We start from the raw sequence: 18,386 nt of genomic DNA, 5'->3' as shown, positions 1-18,386 counted from the left end.
CGTAAGCTGGGTATAAGCCGAACCTCGTAAAAATCTCCGTCTCACTCTCTTTTTCCCTATTCTTTATTTTCAGTACATATTTAATTGCATGGATGATTTAAATTGAAAATCAAATTTGGAAATCAAGTAAACTTAAAGATTAATTTTGATTTGGGTTGTGGAAACCGAAAGGGAGTACGTTGGTGAAACCATATCTTGCGGAAACCATACGGGAGTACGTTTCTTGGTTAAACACTTAAAGATAAATTAATTGAAAGTTTATTTGAGTTTTGAATATTTGGAAAGAGTGATTGAATGTTGTATTGAACATCATATTAAGCAAATCCATATATAGTGGGCTTGATTAAAGTTTATATATACGACTGACTACAAAAGCTTCATTGTGTTTGTGAAAGGATTGTTGAATATTAAATTACATTTTTCACAAGGTTTTCAAATTCATAATCACGGGGCTTATATAAACAAACAAACAATCTCAAGATCTTATATTACCAAAGTGCTAAATACTTTATATTTTGGTTTGGTTGTTTGATGTTTAACTTATACATGACAATTAAATTGATTGTTTGGTTTGAAGATTGTATTTAATTGATTGGTTGTTTAATTATGTTATTGATTGGATAAAAGAATTAAGTTCTTGTGTGATTGGTAAAATTAAACAAATAAGTTAAAGAATTGGTTAAGTGTTTAAAGAAGTTAAGGATTCTTAAAAAAGTAAAAAGAAATTTTTAAAAACCAATTCACCCCCTCTTGGGAATCTATTCCTGATTTCAGGTTATATTGCATGCTATATTTTTACTAGCCATATATATATATCTTATATAAATTGGTTTTTCGATTTTTTTCGATTCGATTTCAATATAAAACCGAAACCGAAACTGAAACCGAACTTTTTTATTTTTGGAAACTGTAACCAAAACCAAAAATCGAAAAACCGAACCGTTTATGGTTTCGGTTCTGTTTCGAGCCAGTTTTTGGTATTTCGGTAATTTTTGTACACCCCTAACAGGTACCTTATTGATAATGATACCAAACAATCTCCAAATTTTATAGTTTTTAATTATTTTGATAATCCATTGTTGTAATACTTTAATATTCAGAGTTGACTGTTATGGATTAAAGTACTTATTTTATACATAATTATTTTTTGAAAATAAAAGAAAAAGATCACGAGAATTAAAATATGATAAAACAAAAATATTCATAAATTTATTTAAAAATTAAAAAAATGATACAAGTCAATTAACATTTTGTTTTGCAAAATTTTAAGTGTCATGTACAATTAAAATTTTTTATCGCATTAAACAATGAGTTTTGTAATACAATAATTAAGTAAAATAATTATAATAATTTCTATTTTACTATAATATTTCTTAAATTTTTAATTTTAATTATATTGTATTGTTATTTGATTCAAAAACAAAAATAAACATTTTGTTCAATGACAAAAGTAAATATTTATTCAATCAAGTTTTTAAGTTATTTTTGTTTTAGAAGTAATAATAAAAACAGGTTGCTAATTTTTAATTTTTATTTCATAATTTTTAAATAATGAAATGCCCAAAAAATTCCATCGAGTTGAAGAGGCCAACCCATATGGTTCTAATACAGGATCCGAATATAACTTCTGGAATCGGGCCAGATCCACCCAAATCCTACTCGAATCGGTCCGGATTCACCATCGGACTCGGATCCAAATTATTGGCCCGTAAAGTTCGCCCATATTAAAAGCACACGGCTGACGCGTTTGTTGTGGTTTCTCTGTGACTGCAAGTCCCATGGAACCGAAGGCTTCCCAAGCAGGTCCGAAAACGAAAAACCCTAATTCTCTGCGTCTATTACTCTAATATTCTTTTTCCCTGATTGCTATTTTATTTTGGTTAAACTCCGTATGGCCCCTTAATTTTCTGTGTTTTATTTTTTCATCTCTTAATTATCCGTGTTTTATTTTTTCATCCCTGAATCGATTATTTTTATTTATTGATATATCTGTTTATTTTATTCAATTTTTGTAGAGCTGATTTATTTGGGGTTTGACTTGAAATCGCGATAAATTTGTAATTTTAAGGTCTTGATTGGATTATATCTCGTGTTTCACTTCGTTTAGGCAGCTGAGAATTCTGAGGATTGGAGGAAGAAAATATTTTTATCTATTTAGAGAAAAGAGATTCTGATGTTTGTTCCAACCGTATAATTTTCATTAGTATCAGCCAAGGGGAGGACTGTCTTCTGCCCTTTTTATATATTAATAATAAATGCAATAACTAGAATTAAAATTCCCTCCTTTTCATGTGGCTTATTCCCTCCTTGGAAGTGTGTTGTTCAGATAAAAAACATGTTGTGGCAATGGATATTGGATTTGTTTTTTGGGAAGAGGCTTGGGTGAGGAATTATGCATTTTTTATTTCTTTTCCTCACTCATATTATCTCCCCTTGGCGCAGAATAAGTTCATTGCTTGCTCTTATATATATGTAAACAAATGGGTAGGATTTTCACTTTTGTAGGTTGCTAAATTTTAGGGAGGTGGAGGAACTCTTTTTGTTGTTATTGTTGGAGGGTTGTTGGCTTTCAAGTGAGAGAGATAGCTAGATTTGGGATTTTGATTTTTTAGGAATCTATTCATCTAAGTCTTTATTTGAGCATTTTACAAGAACCGTAGTCTTTTCACCTCCATCATTTTGTTTGGAAAGCCAAAGGACCCTAAGATAAAGGCTTTTATTTGGTTGATTGTTCATAATAGAGGTAATACCAACAATCAGTTGCAGAGTAGGAGGCACTCAAAGGTGTTATCTCTGGATGTTTGTTTCTTGTGTTCTGATAGCTCAGAATTTTTATCACTTCTATTTTTGCATTGCTCTTTTCTTGGGGAATTTGGAATAAGTTGTTTGGTATTTGGGAGAATTGGGTTTGTCCAAATTTAGAGGAGGAATTGTTACATATCTTCTTACAGGATTTGTGAAGAATGGAGATGATTTGGTTTTTTGGACTTGTTGGCTGTTTGCAATATTTTGGGGAATTTGGTAGGAAAGGAATGCACTTATTTCCTCAAGAAAGGAGAATTTCGGGTTCTTTGCTGTGGGAAGGGAGGTGATATTCTTTATATGGTCTTTTGCAGTAGGCTGGTTTTAAGGGATACCCTTTTTTGATCTTCTGTGAGATTGGAAGGCACTTCTATTTTCGATTGTTCTCTAGCCTTTTTTTGTTTTTTCTTTTTCTTAGGAGGATGTTTTATTCTCCTCTTTGTACATTCTTCCCTCTTTAGTGAAATCTCTCTTTTTCCTTAATATATATATTGGGGTTGAAAAAAGGCCATCTTTTGAAAGGAGGGATAATCATTCTCATTCAAAATACTGTCCAACTTGCCCATGTATTTCATGTCATTCCGGGCTTAGTAGCTAGTAGGTTGAATAGCTGGAAGTATTTAGAAGAAATTTCTGTGGGGCAGCAGTGAAATGATCAAGTGGGGTTGAACATATGCTCAGCTCAACTTCAAATTTCAGTTAAAATTTTTCATTAAACAAAACATCTTAATTAACCCAATATATAGTTACCAACTGGAAGTTGCAGCTTATTTTTCTGTATACTTAATTAACACACGCACACATAAAAGCGCTTGTGTGACTCTGTGCGACTGAATTTGTGTGCATGTCCAAGCCTGTGTAGGTTAATTTGGTTTACTGGTTAAAATTTTTTCTCGACCAACCTGAGAAGTGAAAACCAAAATTTTCAAAAGTCCATGCATGATCAACTGAATTATCTGAATTTTTTGGTTAAATCAGTTTTAACCGAAAGTGATGCCCTTATGAAGTATCATTTGGTAGGTCGGAGGTGGTGCAACAACAGTTTTGTGAAGGATGACTGGGAAGCAAAGATTCAATTTGCTTTAATAGGGCCTTGTTGGGGAAATGGTTATGAAGATTCATGGTCGAACAGAAAGAGCTTGAACAGTGGTGGTTTGGGAGTGCTTTTTTAACCCTGTTTCTTGAGAGCTAGGAAATGGGAAGTCTCTCTTTTGTCAAAACCTCTGTTAGAGAGATTTTCCTATGGAAATGCAGTTTTCAGATTTGTTCTTTGCTGGCTAGAAATAAGAATGCATTGGTGAGCTTCAACATGCATGCAGACTATTGAATTACATGGGATGTTCCCTTCTTGAGATGGGACCTTGATGGGATATTAAAATATTCTAGACTTTCTTTGACTGTTTGTACATGGATTCCTTTTAATTGGGCAGGAGAGGATGGAGTTAAATGGAAAAAGACACAAAGTGGCTACTTTGAGGTGAAATCGTTTTTCAGAATTCTTGATGCTGGATATTGTGAAGAAGAAAAAGATTCTTTCCTTGGAAAGCCATATGGAAGACGAGAGCTCCTGCTAAGGTAGCTTCCTTTGCTGGGGAAGCTGCTTGTAATAAATGCTACTTGTGCTGGTTAAAAGATATTTTTTGTTCAGAAATGAAGTAGAGACAGTGCGCTACGTTCCGATAGGTTATAGCTGAACTAGTAAACCTGTGGCACTCAGCCTGAGCCTTGGCTATGTTTGGTGTTAAATTGGTGGCATTTGGATATGTTTTGGGGAGCAGTGAACTTGGAATGGTGGTAGGTGGACGAAGATATGAAAAAAAATGTGCACATGATTCCTCTTACTATTTTTGGTTAATATGGAAAGAAAGAAATCATATAGGGCCTTTGGGGTGGCAATAGTTCCCTTAATACTGTAAATATGTCAAATTTACAACGCTTTTTATTTTTTTGGCTTTTACAGGCAGCATTTCGTGAATAGTCTGAAAGCCATTGACTCTGTTGATATAATCTCTCTCTAAATTCCTTTTTTCTTTCAGGTTGCAACTCGCAAATTCTTCATGCTTCTAATGATATTTCTCCTTGTTTATCCCAAGGGGGGAAAATTGTTCCCACAATTTCTGTTTTTTTTTTTCATTTAGTTGTGGGTGCAGACTCAACTCTGGTACACAAGGTGACACATCTATTGTGATGCCAATATCTTCATAAATAAGTAGTGGCCTTATGGCCTTTCAAAGAGTCATTCTTGCAATGTGTGGTTAACCATGGCATGTTTTATTTAATTTGGAAGGTGAGGATTTTTTTTTTTTGGGTGGAGAATATGAAATATTTATAGGAATGTTCTTAGGTTGCGCTGCCAGCTCTTCAATATGTATGACCACTCCGCACTATGTAAATATGTAAACATGAAATACATATTAATAGATCATGTGCACTGCTTTCTAGCTACGTATCCTAATGTCATCTCTTTTGAAGTCTTGCATACATTATTCTCTGTATGAATACTGGTTTGTTACTTTGCCATTTGCCTATGTCTCTGCTGTCTATTTACTGCTCCTTCACTTTTGATTTGAATAATGCTGGTGCGTAAAACAGCTAACAGCCCTCCACCGAAACCTTGGGAACGAGCAGGAGCTTCATCTGGTCCTGCACCTTTTAAACCACCATCAGCTGGTTGCACTAGTAATGTAGTGGAGGCTTCAGGAACTGCAAAACCTGGAGAAATTATTTCTACTTCAGAGAGAAATGCCACTGTCAACAGAAATTCTCTTGGGAGGCCTGTTCCCTCAAGGCCTTGGGAGCAGACTTATGGAAATAATAGTTATGGAGGTAATAGTGATTGCAATCTGCATTATATTTTTACTTTTTTTTAACTATGCCTTTGTTGTATATATCAAATTAAAAAACAGCTTTATTGCTTTTGTTCTCATCTTTAAATGCAGGTTATAATTCAGGCTTGAACTATAACTCGGGCTACGGTTCTGGACTGTATAGCTCATATGGTGGTGGTGGGATGGGAGGATTGTACAATGGAGGGATGTATGGTAACTCAATGTATAGAGGAGGATATGGTGGACTTTATGGATCTTCTGGGATGTATGGAGGGGGAACATATAGTGGTGGTCTGGGAGGTCCAATTGGTGGTTATGGAATGGGTGTGGGTGGCCCCTATGGAGCTCAAGATCCGAACAATCCATTTGGTGAACCTCCGTCCCCTCCAGGGTTTTGGATTTCGTTCCTTCGGGTGGTAAGCAATGATTACTTGACTAGTTCATAATTGGCATAAGAAGTTCAATCAAAGCTTGGTGGGCTGAAGTCGAACAAACTTATTCTCTTAAATTCACCAAATATGCAGAAGGAATCATTATTAATTTATCTTTAATTCTTCCACATGGTTTTGCATGGTTATGTGCCTGTTTAGTTGTGGAAAATAGTTTTCACTTTCTGTTTTGTTTATTCCAAAGAATTACAAAAAAGGCAGCTTATTTTCAAATTTTCAACATTTGTAGTAAAAAAACTGGAAACAATAAAAAAATTGACATTATACACTTGTGTTTTCCAATTTTTCAAATAATTACAAAAAAGCCACATTGTTTTCCAATTCTCTAAATTTGTGTAGGAAAGTTGGAAAACGTCTTTTTATTATTTTCTATATTTCTGATTTCTTATATAATTTTAGAAAATTGGAGAACAAGATGAGATTTTTGTAATTATTTGGTAATTTAGAAGTGCAAATAAAAACTTTTTTCCATCACTAAACAAACACTTTATTCTTAACTTCTTAAATCCTAAACTTGGAAAATCGAAAAATAAGCTGGCATTTTTATAATTCATTGGAAAACCAAAATGAAGAATGAAAATTGCTTTTCACGGAAACGGGCCCTAAATGTGGCAATAACTGAATCGCATGCTGAGTGGATTACCCATATCCAACATTGGTCATCTTTGATGCAGCTCAACTATTTTTAGTTGTCTTCCCTGCTTTTACGCAACATCTTCTGTAAAATTTAGCGATTTTTTTACCTACCAAATAAATGCATATAAATTAATAAATAATGTTTAATAGCCCTCAGCTAAAATGTTCACATTGTTGATTGACATCTCCTCTTGCATAGCATATAAGGACAGGGATTGGTTTAATCACTGCCAAATCAAATTCTTGAAGAGGGTAGTTTGAAATCACCTTTGGAGGAGACAAGGCCTGTTATTAATACCATTTATTAGGAGATTCCCTTTTGAGACTTGTTTTTTTTTTTGGCTTGGTCTTTCGAGACTTGGTTGGAAGTCGAGTTTCAAAATTTGTAATTAGGACTTAGGAGGCATGAAGTTCTGAGTCATGGCAGTCTGTTTCTAGATTCAGGCCATGCCTAGCCAAGAAGGAGCAATTTCGACAGTAAAAGGAAAAGCAATGTTGCAACATCCATAATTGGATTTGATTTCAAGGGTTTAAAGAATGGTGGATTGGGGGTCATACCTGGTTTAAATGGCGCAAATAGAAGGGTTTTCTTGATATCTTTGGTTGGGGAGAAGAGGGTGCAGGAGGCGATGCTGTGGGTGAGGAGAGAGGAAGTTAGATACAGGAAGGTAGAGGAGAGAGGGCATCCTTTGTCAAATTTTTTTTTTTAGCCTGGATTGGCCAGTGGGGGAGGACAGGCCAAGTTCCCCTTCTTGGCCAGTACAATTCCTCTTGTTGTCCGCATAAAACATGGGATAAGATTCCTTAGCCTAGCCTAGCCTAGTCAATGAACCAAATGCACCCTGGAGGCTTTAGGATAGGTTGAAATAAGATTGAATATATGAAATGTAATCTTGGCCACATAAGTAGGAATGCTGGAGATAAAATTAAACTTGATAATCAAGAAATTAATAACACTAGTAGATCTCTATATCTAAAATTTATTATGCAAGCGGATGGAGAAATTGAAGAGGATGTAACATATGGAGTTAAAGCAGGTTGGCTATAATGGAGAGTGCTTCAGGTGTGCTGTGTGATCATAGAATACCCTTATAATTAAAATGAAAATTCTATAGGGCGGCTGTAAAACTGACCATGCTCTCTATGGATCAGAATGTTGGACAATTAAGAAACAACATATCCAAAAAAAATTGCCAAAATGCAAACTTTTAGATGGATGAGTGGTATAACATTGAAGGATAACTTAAGGATAGAATATATTTGCAATAAGTTAGGTATAGCACTGGTAGAAGATAATTGAAGGGTTAGTTGGTTTGGACACTTGAAAAACAGGTCTAGTAGTACACTAGTGAGAAGGAGTGAGCTAATTACTTTTATTGGTATTAGAAGAGGTAGCGTAGGCTAAAATAATATTAAATGACATAGTGAGGAAGGATTTAATAGCTCTCAAGCTTTCTGAGGGACTTGCCTTCGATTGTGTAAGTTGTTGGAAAAGGATTCATGTATCCCACCCCATCTAGAGGGTTTTAAGACTTCTTCTTGTTGTTGTTGATTGTCGTGTATTTACTGTGTTTGAAAGAATGCAAATTTTAAACTATTCATTAAGGAAGCAGGTTAAAGTTAGAAGGAAATGATTCTGCATTTTTTTACCTTTCTTATTTTGAAAGAGATTTTTTTTTTAGAGATTTGTTTAGATGACGATAACATAACATGAGGATATTTTCTTTAAGACTTGAGTAAATTTATACTTGTATTATTTTGGTGATTTTGAAGTTGAATCCAATTTATTCAATGAACTTGTGTGCAATCAGAACAGACAGGAAACCAAATTATACCTACCTCTGTCATGTCCAGAAATTTGTAATGAAATTCAGTGTGTTGAATTTGGAGTTTTTATTTGAGATTTGGCTTAATACTTTTGCATTCCATAATGCCAAGTAGCATTTCTGTAGGTGTCCTATTTCAGTAGCATATTCCACATTCCTTCTTTCTTGTAATGGCAGATGCAAGGTGTGGTAAACTTTTTCGGCCGAGTTGCCATTCTCATTGACCAAAACACACAAGCATTCCATATGTTTATTTCAGCACTTCTTCAGGTATTCTTTCTTCTCTCCTTGAATCTGTCTCCTGCTTTTTATTTTCAGATTTAACCTTCAATATCCATCATTAATAGGGAAGCCTACCATTTATTGTTTAAAAATTATATGCACCACATGGTATTTGGCTGAGCTATCTGTGTGTGTCAGAAAGATTTTTGCATCCCTGACAGCCCCTGAGGTGGCAAGCCCAGGCAGGGAGTAAAAGTAGGTTTCACCATGGCAGTGAAAGGTTGGGGAAACATCCAATTTATCAATGGGTGTGTGGTTCGAAGGAAAATTTAATGAATCTGAACATCCAATATGTCGGCGTGTAGTTGAAAGGAAAATTTAAAAATCTGTTTATACACCACTGCCTAAACCTCCACATATGTAGGTGTGGTGTACTCCATCCAAAAAAATGTCAGGGAACACCTCCATGAACAGCCTTCCATTGAGTGATACATTTCAGTACTTTTATCAATTTATTGCGAGTAAAGGTGCTGCAAGACCTGCCATACAGCTTCCCTTTATCATTTTTCAACCTTGTTATTTTGCAGCACAATATAGCTATTTTATGAAACATGGTATTGTTGCAGCTTTTTGATCGCTCTGGCTTATTATATGGAGAGCTAGCAAGATTTGTATTCAGGCTGCTGGGAATTAGAACAAAGCTCAGAAAGGCCCATCCACCCGGTCCAGATGGACTCCCACTCCCTGGTCCACCCAGTGCGCATTCGGGTCAGAACTACATGGGGAACCCCAAGGCTGCTCCAGGTGATTCTTGGGACAATGTGTGGGGAAATGATGGCAACAAATGATGAATAAGAGATTTCTTGTCGGGTATGATACCTGGGACAGTGATGCTATTGAATGACATAAAGGTGAGATAGTTTTGCTTGGGATTGCATTGGATCCTCCCGGAACTCAAACAAACCCTTCCCCGGCCTCGTTCCTAGCCTGCACCCACCCTCAAAAGAAAAGATCTGTTTATTAGTTGTAACAATAGTGGTTTCCCCAATGGTCTGTTGTAATGAACACAAATGTACTAAAGAACATTATTTGCAAAATGGAATTACATATTTGTTACCCTGTGTTGTCTTTGTTGTTGTTGGTGATAAATGACACTAGAAGATAATGGAACGTTGGGCTCATATTTACTCAATTGAGATTGTGTTTGAAACATTCTTGTCAAGTGACAAATGCCCGACTCTGACTGAATGCTTGTAGGGTTGCCACCCTTGATTGTTATGTTGGGGGATTTGTTTAAAAGTTGACCACTTTGCTAGTGCTCCTGTTACTTTTGGTTGGGGGAATGAAATGGGGAAAAAAAAAAAAAATAAATAATAATAATAATAATAATAATAATTTTTGTGCAGGAACTTAGTAATTTAAAATTGGTTTTTTAAAGGGGTGTTTGGTTAAATTAAGTGAATAAAATTTAATTCAAATATGATTTGTGAACTAAATTTGGATGTTGAATTGTTTTAGCTGCTCGACATTTAATATTTGAATCTGTTAATTTCTGAATTTTAATCTTGTATATTTCAGTTAAGTGAAGTGTTTTGTATTTTAATTTTGGTCATTTTCATTTTTCATAAATTGTAAGAATGGAAGAAAGACATTTGGATTTTTTCACTGGTGGAATCTTATGCGGGATTATATGAGTAATTTTAATAACATTGACCCTATGTTTGGACAACTCTTGTTGTTAAGAGTTGTATTGGTTTTTGGAGAAGATGCAATATAGTTGACTATATATTGTTGTAGTTGCGCTTCCATGACTTCTTAATTCTCAATTCAGCTAATCACGAACTCTTTCTCACACTTTCTTAGGATGCACAAAGATGACTTAAACATACTCAGACCAATCACTAATTTTCAATATAAAAAATAAAAACCCAATCTTAGCTTTACTAATTTTCATTTTCTGATATCAACTAGCAAAAATTGAAAAGTCAAAATTTATGATTTTTAATGGGGCTAACCTACCATTTTATTACTAGAATATGCAGAATTAAGTTCTGCCAATTAAGTCACTCATTCCTTATAAAATTTTCAATTAAAATAAAAAATAAAATGGCCATGTAAATTTACATTTTAAAATGTAATTAAACCAAAAATAATCACAAATTTTCTTACAATTTGAAAAAAAAAAAAGCGTTCAAAGAATTATTATTATTTTTTTCAATTGTCATGTGCAACAGTATTGTTCTTGGAGCACTAAAAAATATGCTTAAAATATAATAACTAGATAAAATAATTGTGATTGATTATATTTTTATTATCATACTTTCCAATTCGTATTTTTTTCGATTTTATAATTTAATTTTATTTCTTCATTGTACTTTTTTCATTATCTAATTTTATAATTTGTTCCACTTTCATTCTCACTGTTTTGGTCATTTAAAAAAAATAATCTGATCCGAAGCCAAAATAAAGCATGTATATGAAATCATTTGAATGATAGTAATAATGGGCAATCAGCAATCCTCCACCTCATTTATGCAGACCAAACATAAAATTAGAAATCGGGTTCGTGTTTCGATTCTTCAGGATACCCAGAATCAGTGAAATAGAGACCTTATGCCAATGCTGTGGGTGCATTTTGCATTACAAAAATTGAATAAGTGGGAAATAAATGAGTGAAATACATCGATGCTACAGAAAAAGATGCTGGGACAAAGGACATCAACTGGGTAATTGAATATTTGACTCAGCATTTGGCCATTCCTCAAAATTGAACTGCAATTTTGGGACAACTCTATTACAGACGCAACCAAAATTGGGAAAACTGTAGTTTACAGTTATGTACAGATTCTCAAACGCTGAACTCCTTTACTCACAGAGATGAGTTGTTTCATAACATGAAAAATTCTAAATATAGCTCCAGGATACTAGCGTACTATTTCTCAAAAAGCTTCATCACAGCAAATTAAAGCTACCGTAGGCCCATCAACTCCTTCAATTTGTCCATTTGACTGCAATGAAAATATAGAAATTATTCATGTTCTTAAACAGTGACTCAATTTAATGGGCAAATGGTTTTCAAATGTACAATAATTTAAGATCAGTTGTAAGAAGCCTCAATTGGCACAGATACCCTTGGAATGGTCATTTATGCTCCCCATTAACTCAACTAGCATAACCATAATTTGAAATTAAGCTTTCTAAACAGAGATATAATCCAACATATAGAGAGAGGGAGAGAGGAAAACACGTGTATAGAGAAAATGATAGGACAAGCAAGAGTACCTCTTAGGAAATGAAGGTATTTGCTCTTCAACTGCCTGAAGAATAACTGAATCATCCACATCTTCTTTGAAAGAGGTCTGCCTCTTTTCTGCGACTGCATGTGATAATGGAAAACATCACTATTTCTAATCATCATAGCATAAAAAGTGTATTAAAAAAGAAGAAGAAATATCATATGGATTGGGTTGACAATCCTCAAAGTGGGTGGCATCCCTCAATATTTCCAACAGAAAGAATTTTATGGCCGAAGTTTTGACATCATTAGATGACTTAACATCTCAGATGTGTTATTCATCAGGCGTACAAGATCTTGCAGTCTGTTCAATTCAACAAAGCATACTTCAAGGTGATACAAAATCAACAGGCTCGATGATGCACTTGAACAAATCAAGGGTTTCTTGGGGCCTGCTCAGGATAGCTTCAGAGTATAAGTGATGTGATTGTTAATTTGAACATCAATTTTGGAAGAAGCTTCAATAGCCAACCTCTTCAAATAGTGATTACAACTCAAAACAATTTCCAAAATTGACCAACTAAATTGTCGGAGGCTAGGCAAAGCTAACTTGCACTATGAGGTCATTTTATATTGGCAAGTTCCCCAAGCACCCAGTTAGGTACTGTACACGCTAGGAATCTTTACAGATATATACAAGGTCTTAAATATCGATTTTGACTAAAATTTCGAAGCGCCAAAAGTCAAAAAATTTCAATGGAAATGCTGATATCAATTTTGATTTTGATTTCAATTTTAAAAAGTTATGGAAATTTAGTACTAAAATATGGAATTCTTTTATGAAACCTTACACTATTAATAAACATAGTAATGTAAGATTTAGAATGAAATATTAATAAACATAGTAATGTAAGATTTAGAAATGAAATATTATAAACAAAACACATGAGGATTGTTACATGGTGCGTAAGGTGCAGTAATGGTATTATAATGTTGTGATATGTGGCTCACATTCTGAGAGGATGACATGAACAAAGGGAAAACATGATGGAAATCAACATGTAGCAAGGAAGACCACCGACGGTAGCCCTCTAACCGTCGATGGTAGCCCTTTAACCACCGACGGTTTGGAGTAGTGCCTGAGAGATTTTACTCTCAGCCTGAACCCGTCGATGGTATGACACAAACCGTCGGATGATTGGGCTCAGGAACCTAGCGCAGATTTTCAAATTTTGAATAAGGGACATTAAGTTGGTAGGGGTTTGGAGGGAAAGCCTTTGGGAACTCTAGTCATATGTCATTTGTTGTATTTGAAAATATTTATTCATGTTTTTGGACAAGAAGATGGTGAATATTGCTGATTGCTCCCGTGGATGTAGGCATTACCGAATCACGTAATCCTTGTGTCTCTTTTGTCATCGCTTACATATAATCTGCGTGGTTGTGTTATTTTGTATTTTCACTGTTGATTGCTGCGTTATATGCTTGTGTTATTTTGCTGTGCATTCGATTTTATACAATAAATTTGTATTAGAGCATTGTTGTAATGACCTCTGGAACTTCATCTACAAAATTTGACGTTGTCAAATTTGATGGAACCATAAATTTTGGTTTATGGCAGAAAAGGGTGAAGGATTTGTTAGTGCAGTAAGGAATGGTGAAGGTCTTATACGGAGTTCAACTAGAAGGCATGAATGAGGCAAATTGGAAAAAATTGGAAGCAAAAGTTGTGGCTATTATCAGATTGTGTTTGGCCAATGATGTGTTGTATCACGTCATGGAAGAGGATTCTCTTGCGATTGTTTGGCAAAAGCTAGAAAGTCGGTATATGCCTAAGTCTCTTATGAATAAACTTTTTCTTAAGCAAAAGATATATTGGCTTAAGATGGTGAAAGGTTCGGATTTGAACTAACACATCAACACATTCAATCAAATCATAAGTGATTTAATGCGGGTAGATGTGAAATTCGAGGAAGATGACAAGACATTGATGCTACTCAATTCCTTACCAATGTCTCACACGTATGAAAACTTGGTTACGACTCTAACATGGGGTAAAGAAACCCTGAATTTGGAAGAGGTAACAAGCACGTTGTTAGGCTTTCATCAAAGAAAGAAAGTCAGCGATGAAATTTCACGTGGTGAAGGGCTTGTGGTGAAGGGAACCATGAATGTGGGAGAGGAAAATTTAGGAATGGATCGAATCTAAATAAGGCTCGATAGCAGTCTAAGAATAAGAAGGATATCTGGTGTTTTAAGTGCAGTAAAAGAGGGCACATAAAATTGTAGTGTCCGAAATTGAAAAAAGGAAATGTTGAAAAGCAAGAAGGTACTCCAAAATCAACGAATGTAGTTGAAGAAGAAAATTCAAGAGTAGTGATGGTGATATACTTTCAGTTTCATTGGGGTTAGATTGCCTCACGGACTCTTGGATCCTAGACTCGGCGTGTTGTTACCACATGACACTAAATAAGGAATGGTTCAAACTCTTATAGGTCAGTTAATTCTAGTTTTGTCCTTATGGATAATGGCGTTTCATATAAAATCATTGGAATAAGAAATGTAAGAATTAAGATGTTTGATGGTGCTGTGAGAACCTTATGTGATGTAAGACACATACTAGACCTACGGAAGAGTTTAATTTCATTAGGCACTTTGGATTGTAAAGGATTCAATTACAAGACTGAAAGTGAAATTATGAAGGTGTGTAAAGGTGCTCTAACGGTGATGAAAGGGCAAAAGTTAGAGAGAAACATCTATGCACTGCTGGGCACTACAGTTGTAGGTGGACTTGCAGCCGTAGATTCTGAATTTGATGACACCGTTTTGCAGCATATGCGGTTAGGGCATATGGGTGAGCATGAGATGAAGGAACTTCGTAAGAGGCAACTCTTGAAGGGTATGAAAACATGCAAACTGAATTTCTCTAAGTTTTGTGTTCTTAGGAAGCAAAATAGGGTGCAATTCAAAACAGCAACTCACAAGACAGAAGGTATTCTTGATTACATTCATTCTAATGTTTGGGGGCCGGTGAGAGTAGCATCATGGAGTAGACATATGTATTTTGTAAGTTTCATTGATGATTACTCATGGAAGGTCTGAGTGTACTTCATGCAGCATAAGTCAGTTACATTTTCCAGGTTTAAATTGTGGAAAGCTGAGGTGAAAAACCAGATCGGGAGAAGAATTAAATGCCTCAGGTCAAACAATGGGACCGAGTACGCTGATTTGAGGTTTATGGAGTTATCTGAGCAGCAGGGCATAAGGATACATTTCACAGTTCGTCGGACACCACATCAAAATGGTGAGGCTGAAAGGATGAATCGAACTCTGGTTGAGAGAGGTCAATGTCTCAAGTTGAATACAGGGCTAGCAAAGAACTACTGGGCCGAAGCAGTTAGTATGACTTGTTTCTTGGTAAATCGATCGCCAAGGGCATTACTAGAGGGGAAAGTTGCAGAGGAGGTATGGACAGGTAATGTGGTAGACTACCCCGTTTGGGGATATTCGGTTGTCCAACCTATGTGCACATATCTTGTGAGAAGAAATTGAAGCTTGATGCAAAGTCTAAACGCTACATTTTTCCGGGGTATCAAAAAGATGTGAAAGGGATCAAGCTGTGGGATCCGATGACAAACAAGGTGGTGATAAATAGAGATGTAATTTTCGATGAGAAAGTTATGGTGAAGCGTACTTAAGAAGATGACGAAGAGAAACAAAAGCCAAAAAACTGGAGCAGAGATGAGCATGTTGTGCAAACTCAGGGCAATGATCATGATCCCCCGATTGTAGGGAGTTCTAGCTCGGGAAACCAGCAAGTTGACAGTGTTCCTATACGGAGATCTAGACGCATTATCAAACCACCGCCAATGTATGGATTTGATGATCCGGTATCATATGCTTTCATTACCAGTTGCAAAGATCCAACTAATTTTCAAGAGGCAGTGCCGGGCAAGAGAAAAGTAGATGGATGAGATCTATGATGGAGGAAATGAAGTCATTGCATAAGAATCAAACTTGGAATTTGGTGGAATTTCCAGACAGGAAGAGGGCGATAGGTTGCAAATGGATATATAGGAAGAAGGAAGCAATTCAGAAAAGGAGAAAAATTCAAGGCACGGTTAGTGGCAAAGGGATACTCACAGAAAAAAGAAGTAGATTATGATGAAATCTTCTCACCTGTAGTCAAAAATACTTCCATCAGGTTAGTGTTGGGATTAGTGGCACACTATTATATCCATTTGGAACAAATGGACGTGAAGACAGCATTTCTCCATGGTGACTTGGAGGAGCAAATCTATATGGTACAGCTAGAAGGATTCAATTAACCCGGGTAGGAACATTTAGTTTGCAAATTGAAGAAGTCTCTTTATGGGCTGAAACAGTCTCTGAGACAATGATACAATGGTTTGATTCCTATATGATCCAGATAGGCTATAGGAGGTGAGTATGATTGCTGCGTATATGTGAAAAATCTTGATGATGGTTCTCTCATTTTCTTATTGCTGTATGTCGATGACATGCTAATTACTGCGAAGGACATAATTGAGGTAAATCAGTTGAAGAATTGAATGAAGAGTTTGACATAATATATCTTGGGGCAGCCAAAAAGATACTTGGGATGGAGATTTGTCATGACAGAACTACTAAGAGATTGCAGTTATCTTAGGGCGGTTATGTGGAGAAGGTGTTGGCGAGGTTCAACATGGCGGACGCAAAACCGGTATGTACACCTTTAGGGAATCACTTTAAATTGTCTACCGCTGAATGCCCAAGGACGGATGATGATATCTGGGACATGTCAAAAGTCTCCTATGCCAGTGTTATGGGATGTTTAATATATGCTATGGTATGTACAAGACTGGACCCGGAACATGCAGTTAGTGTGGTGAGTAAGTTTCTCTTAAATCTGGGTTGACAACATTGGGAAGCCATTAAATGGATGTTTAGATACTTACAAGGTACTTCTAACTATGGCATCATGTTCGGCAAGCAAGAGAGTAATCCATCAGTTGTGAGGTATGTTGATGCTAATTATGCAGGAGATTTAGAAGACAAAATGTCTACAACGGGGTATGTATTCACCATTGTGGGAGGACCTATTTGTTGGAGGTCCATAATACAGTTTCTAGTAGCGTTATCAACAATTGAATAGGAATATATGACAATCGCTGAAGCTGCAAAGGAAGCGTTGTGTGGCTTACTGGTTTAGTCAAGGAGTTGGGCATACAACAAGGTGGAGTTAAGCTGCGTTGTAATAATCAGAGTGTCATCTATTTCGCGAAGAATCAAGTGCATCATGCTAGAACCAAACATATAGATGTAAGGTTCCACAGGTTTCGGGAGTTGATTTCTCCAGGTGAACTTGTGCTTGAGAAAGTTCACACTTTTGAGAACACAGTGGATATTTTGACGAAGTCGATTACCACGGATAAGTTCAAGCATTACTTGGACTTGCTTCATGTCTCTAGTTGTTAGAAAGGAGACGGTCCTAACTTAATGTCCCAAGGTCAAGGTGGAGCAGCAGGTTTATATTTTCAATTTCTCCTAAGGCGGAGATTGTTGTGATATGTGGCTCACATTCTAAGTAGAGGGCATGCACAAAGGGAAAATATGATGAAAATCAACATGCAGCATGGGAAACCGTCGACAATAACCCTCTAACTGTCGACGGTTTGGAGCAGAGATAGGGTTGGGACAATTTTAGGTTTATGAGAGAGTTCAAAAGCATAAGGAGGGATTAAAGAAGTGGAATGACAATAGAAGATGAGGTGTCCCCCCCCCCCAAACTTTTTCTTGGTAGCAAAGATATTTTATCAATATATAAAGAATTTACGTAAAGAAGAATACGACATCGCCTAATAAAGTCCAGAATAAACCAAAAGGAATATCCAGGAACAACAAAAAAAAAGAAAAGAAAACAAACAAAACTACAACTCCCAAAATCAAACCAACAGACCACTCCAATCTCGCTGAACTTCCAGAAAGCTCACACCATTGAAATACACAAACCCAACACGCCACAATGATGCCAAATAGTGAACTTCTTCCCCGAAAAGATCCATACATTACACTCCAACCATAACCCCCAGAACACTGCAAAGAAACCACATTTCCATAAAGCAAGCCTATCCTTCCTCCTTCCAATGCCCACAAATGAATATCCAAAAGTTCCTCCACTGATTATGGATAAACCCAACTTTCTCATAGAACACCAAATAACTTGTTCCGAATTCTCCATGCAAAATCACAATGCGAAAAAAGATGAGATGTGAATAGCAAAGCACACAAACATCTGGAGAAAATGCATTCAATGGTCTCCTAATCAGCAACAAGTATTAGTACTGATTCTATTAAGCACAACCAACAAAATAAAAGCCCTAATTTT

The 18,386-nt window shown here is 35.9% G+C and overlaps 2 protein-coding genes across 3 annotated transcripts in view; one reads left to right on the top strand and one right to left on the bottom strand.

Moving 5' to 3' along the window:
- The first annotated feature begins 1,729 nt into the window (after nucleotides 1-1,729).
- Nucleotides 1,730-9,879, top strand: LOC131150948 (peroxisomal membrane protein 13). Its single transcript, XM_058102035.1, has 5 exons — nucleotides 1,730-1,803; nucleotides 5,395-5,628; nucleotides 5,742-6,046; nucleotides 8,719-8,811; nucleotides 9,390-9,879. Exons 1-5 carry the CDS (start codon nucleotides 1,779-1,781, stop codon nucleotides 9,609-9,611), a joined length of 879 nt encoding a protein of 292 aa, XP_057958018.1. The 5' UTR covers nucleotides 1,730-1,778; the 3' UTR covers nucleotides 9,612-9,879.
- A 1,430-nt stretch (nucleotides 9,880-11,309) lies between these two features.
- Nucleotides 11,310-18,386, bottom strand: part of LOC131150947 (uncharacterized) — a 29,061-nt gene continuing 21,984 nt past the window's right edge. For both annotated transcript variants that reach the window (XM_058102033.1, XM_058102034.1), the window contains 2 exons: nucleotides 12,046-12,139; nucleotides 11,310-11,771 (listed from right to left, as the gene is read on the bottom strand). In XM_058102033.1, coding sequence (XP_057958016.1) covers nucleotides 11,732-11,771; nucleotides 12,046-12,139 — 134 coding nt within the window. In that variant the 3' untranslated portion in view covers nucleotides 11,310-11,731. The remainder of the gene's footprint in view (nucleotides 11,772-12,045; nucleotides 12,140-18,386) is intronic.

The sequence above is a fragment of the Malania oleifera genome, chromosome 3 (assembly GCF_029873635.1).
Source record: "Malania oleifera isolate guangnan ecotype guangnan chromosome 3, ASM2987363v1, whole genome shotgun sequence".
Lineage (NCBI taxonomy): Eukaryota > Viridiplantae > Streptophyta > Magnoliopsida > Santalales > Ximeniaceae > Malania > Malania oleifera.
Note: the sequence above shows the minus strand (reverse complement) of the source record. Positions and strands in the feature narration are given on the sequence as shown.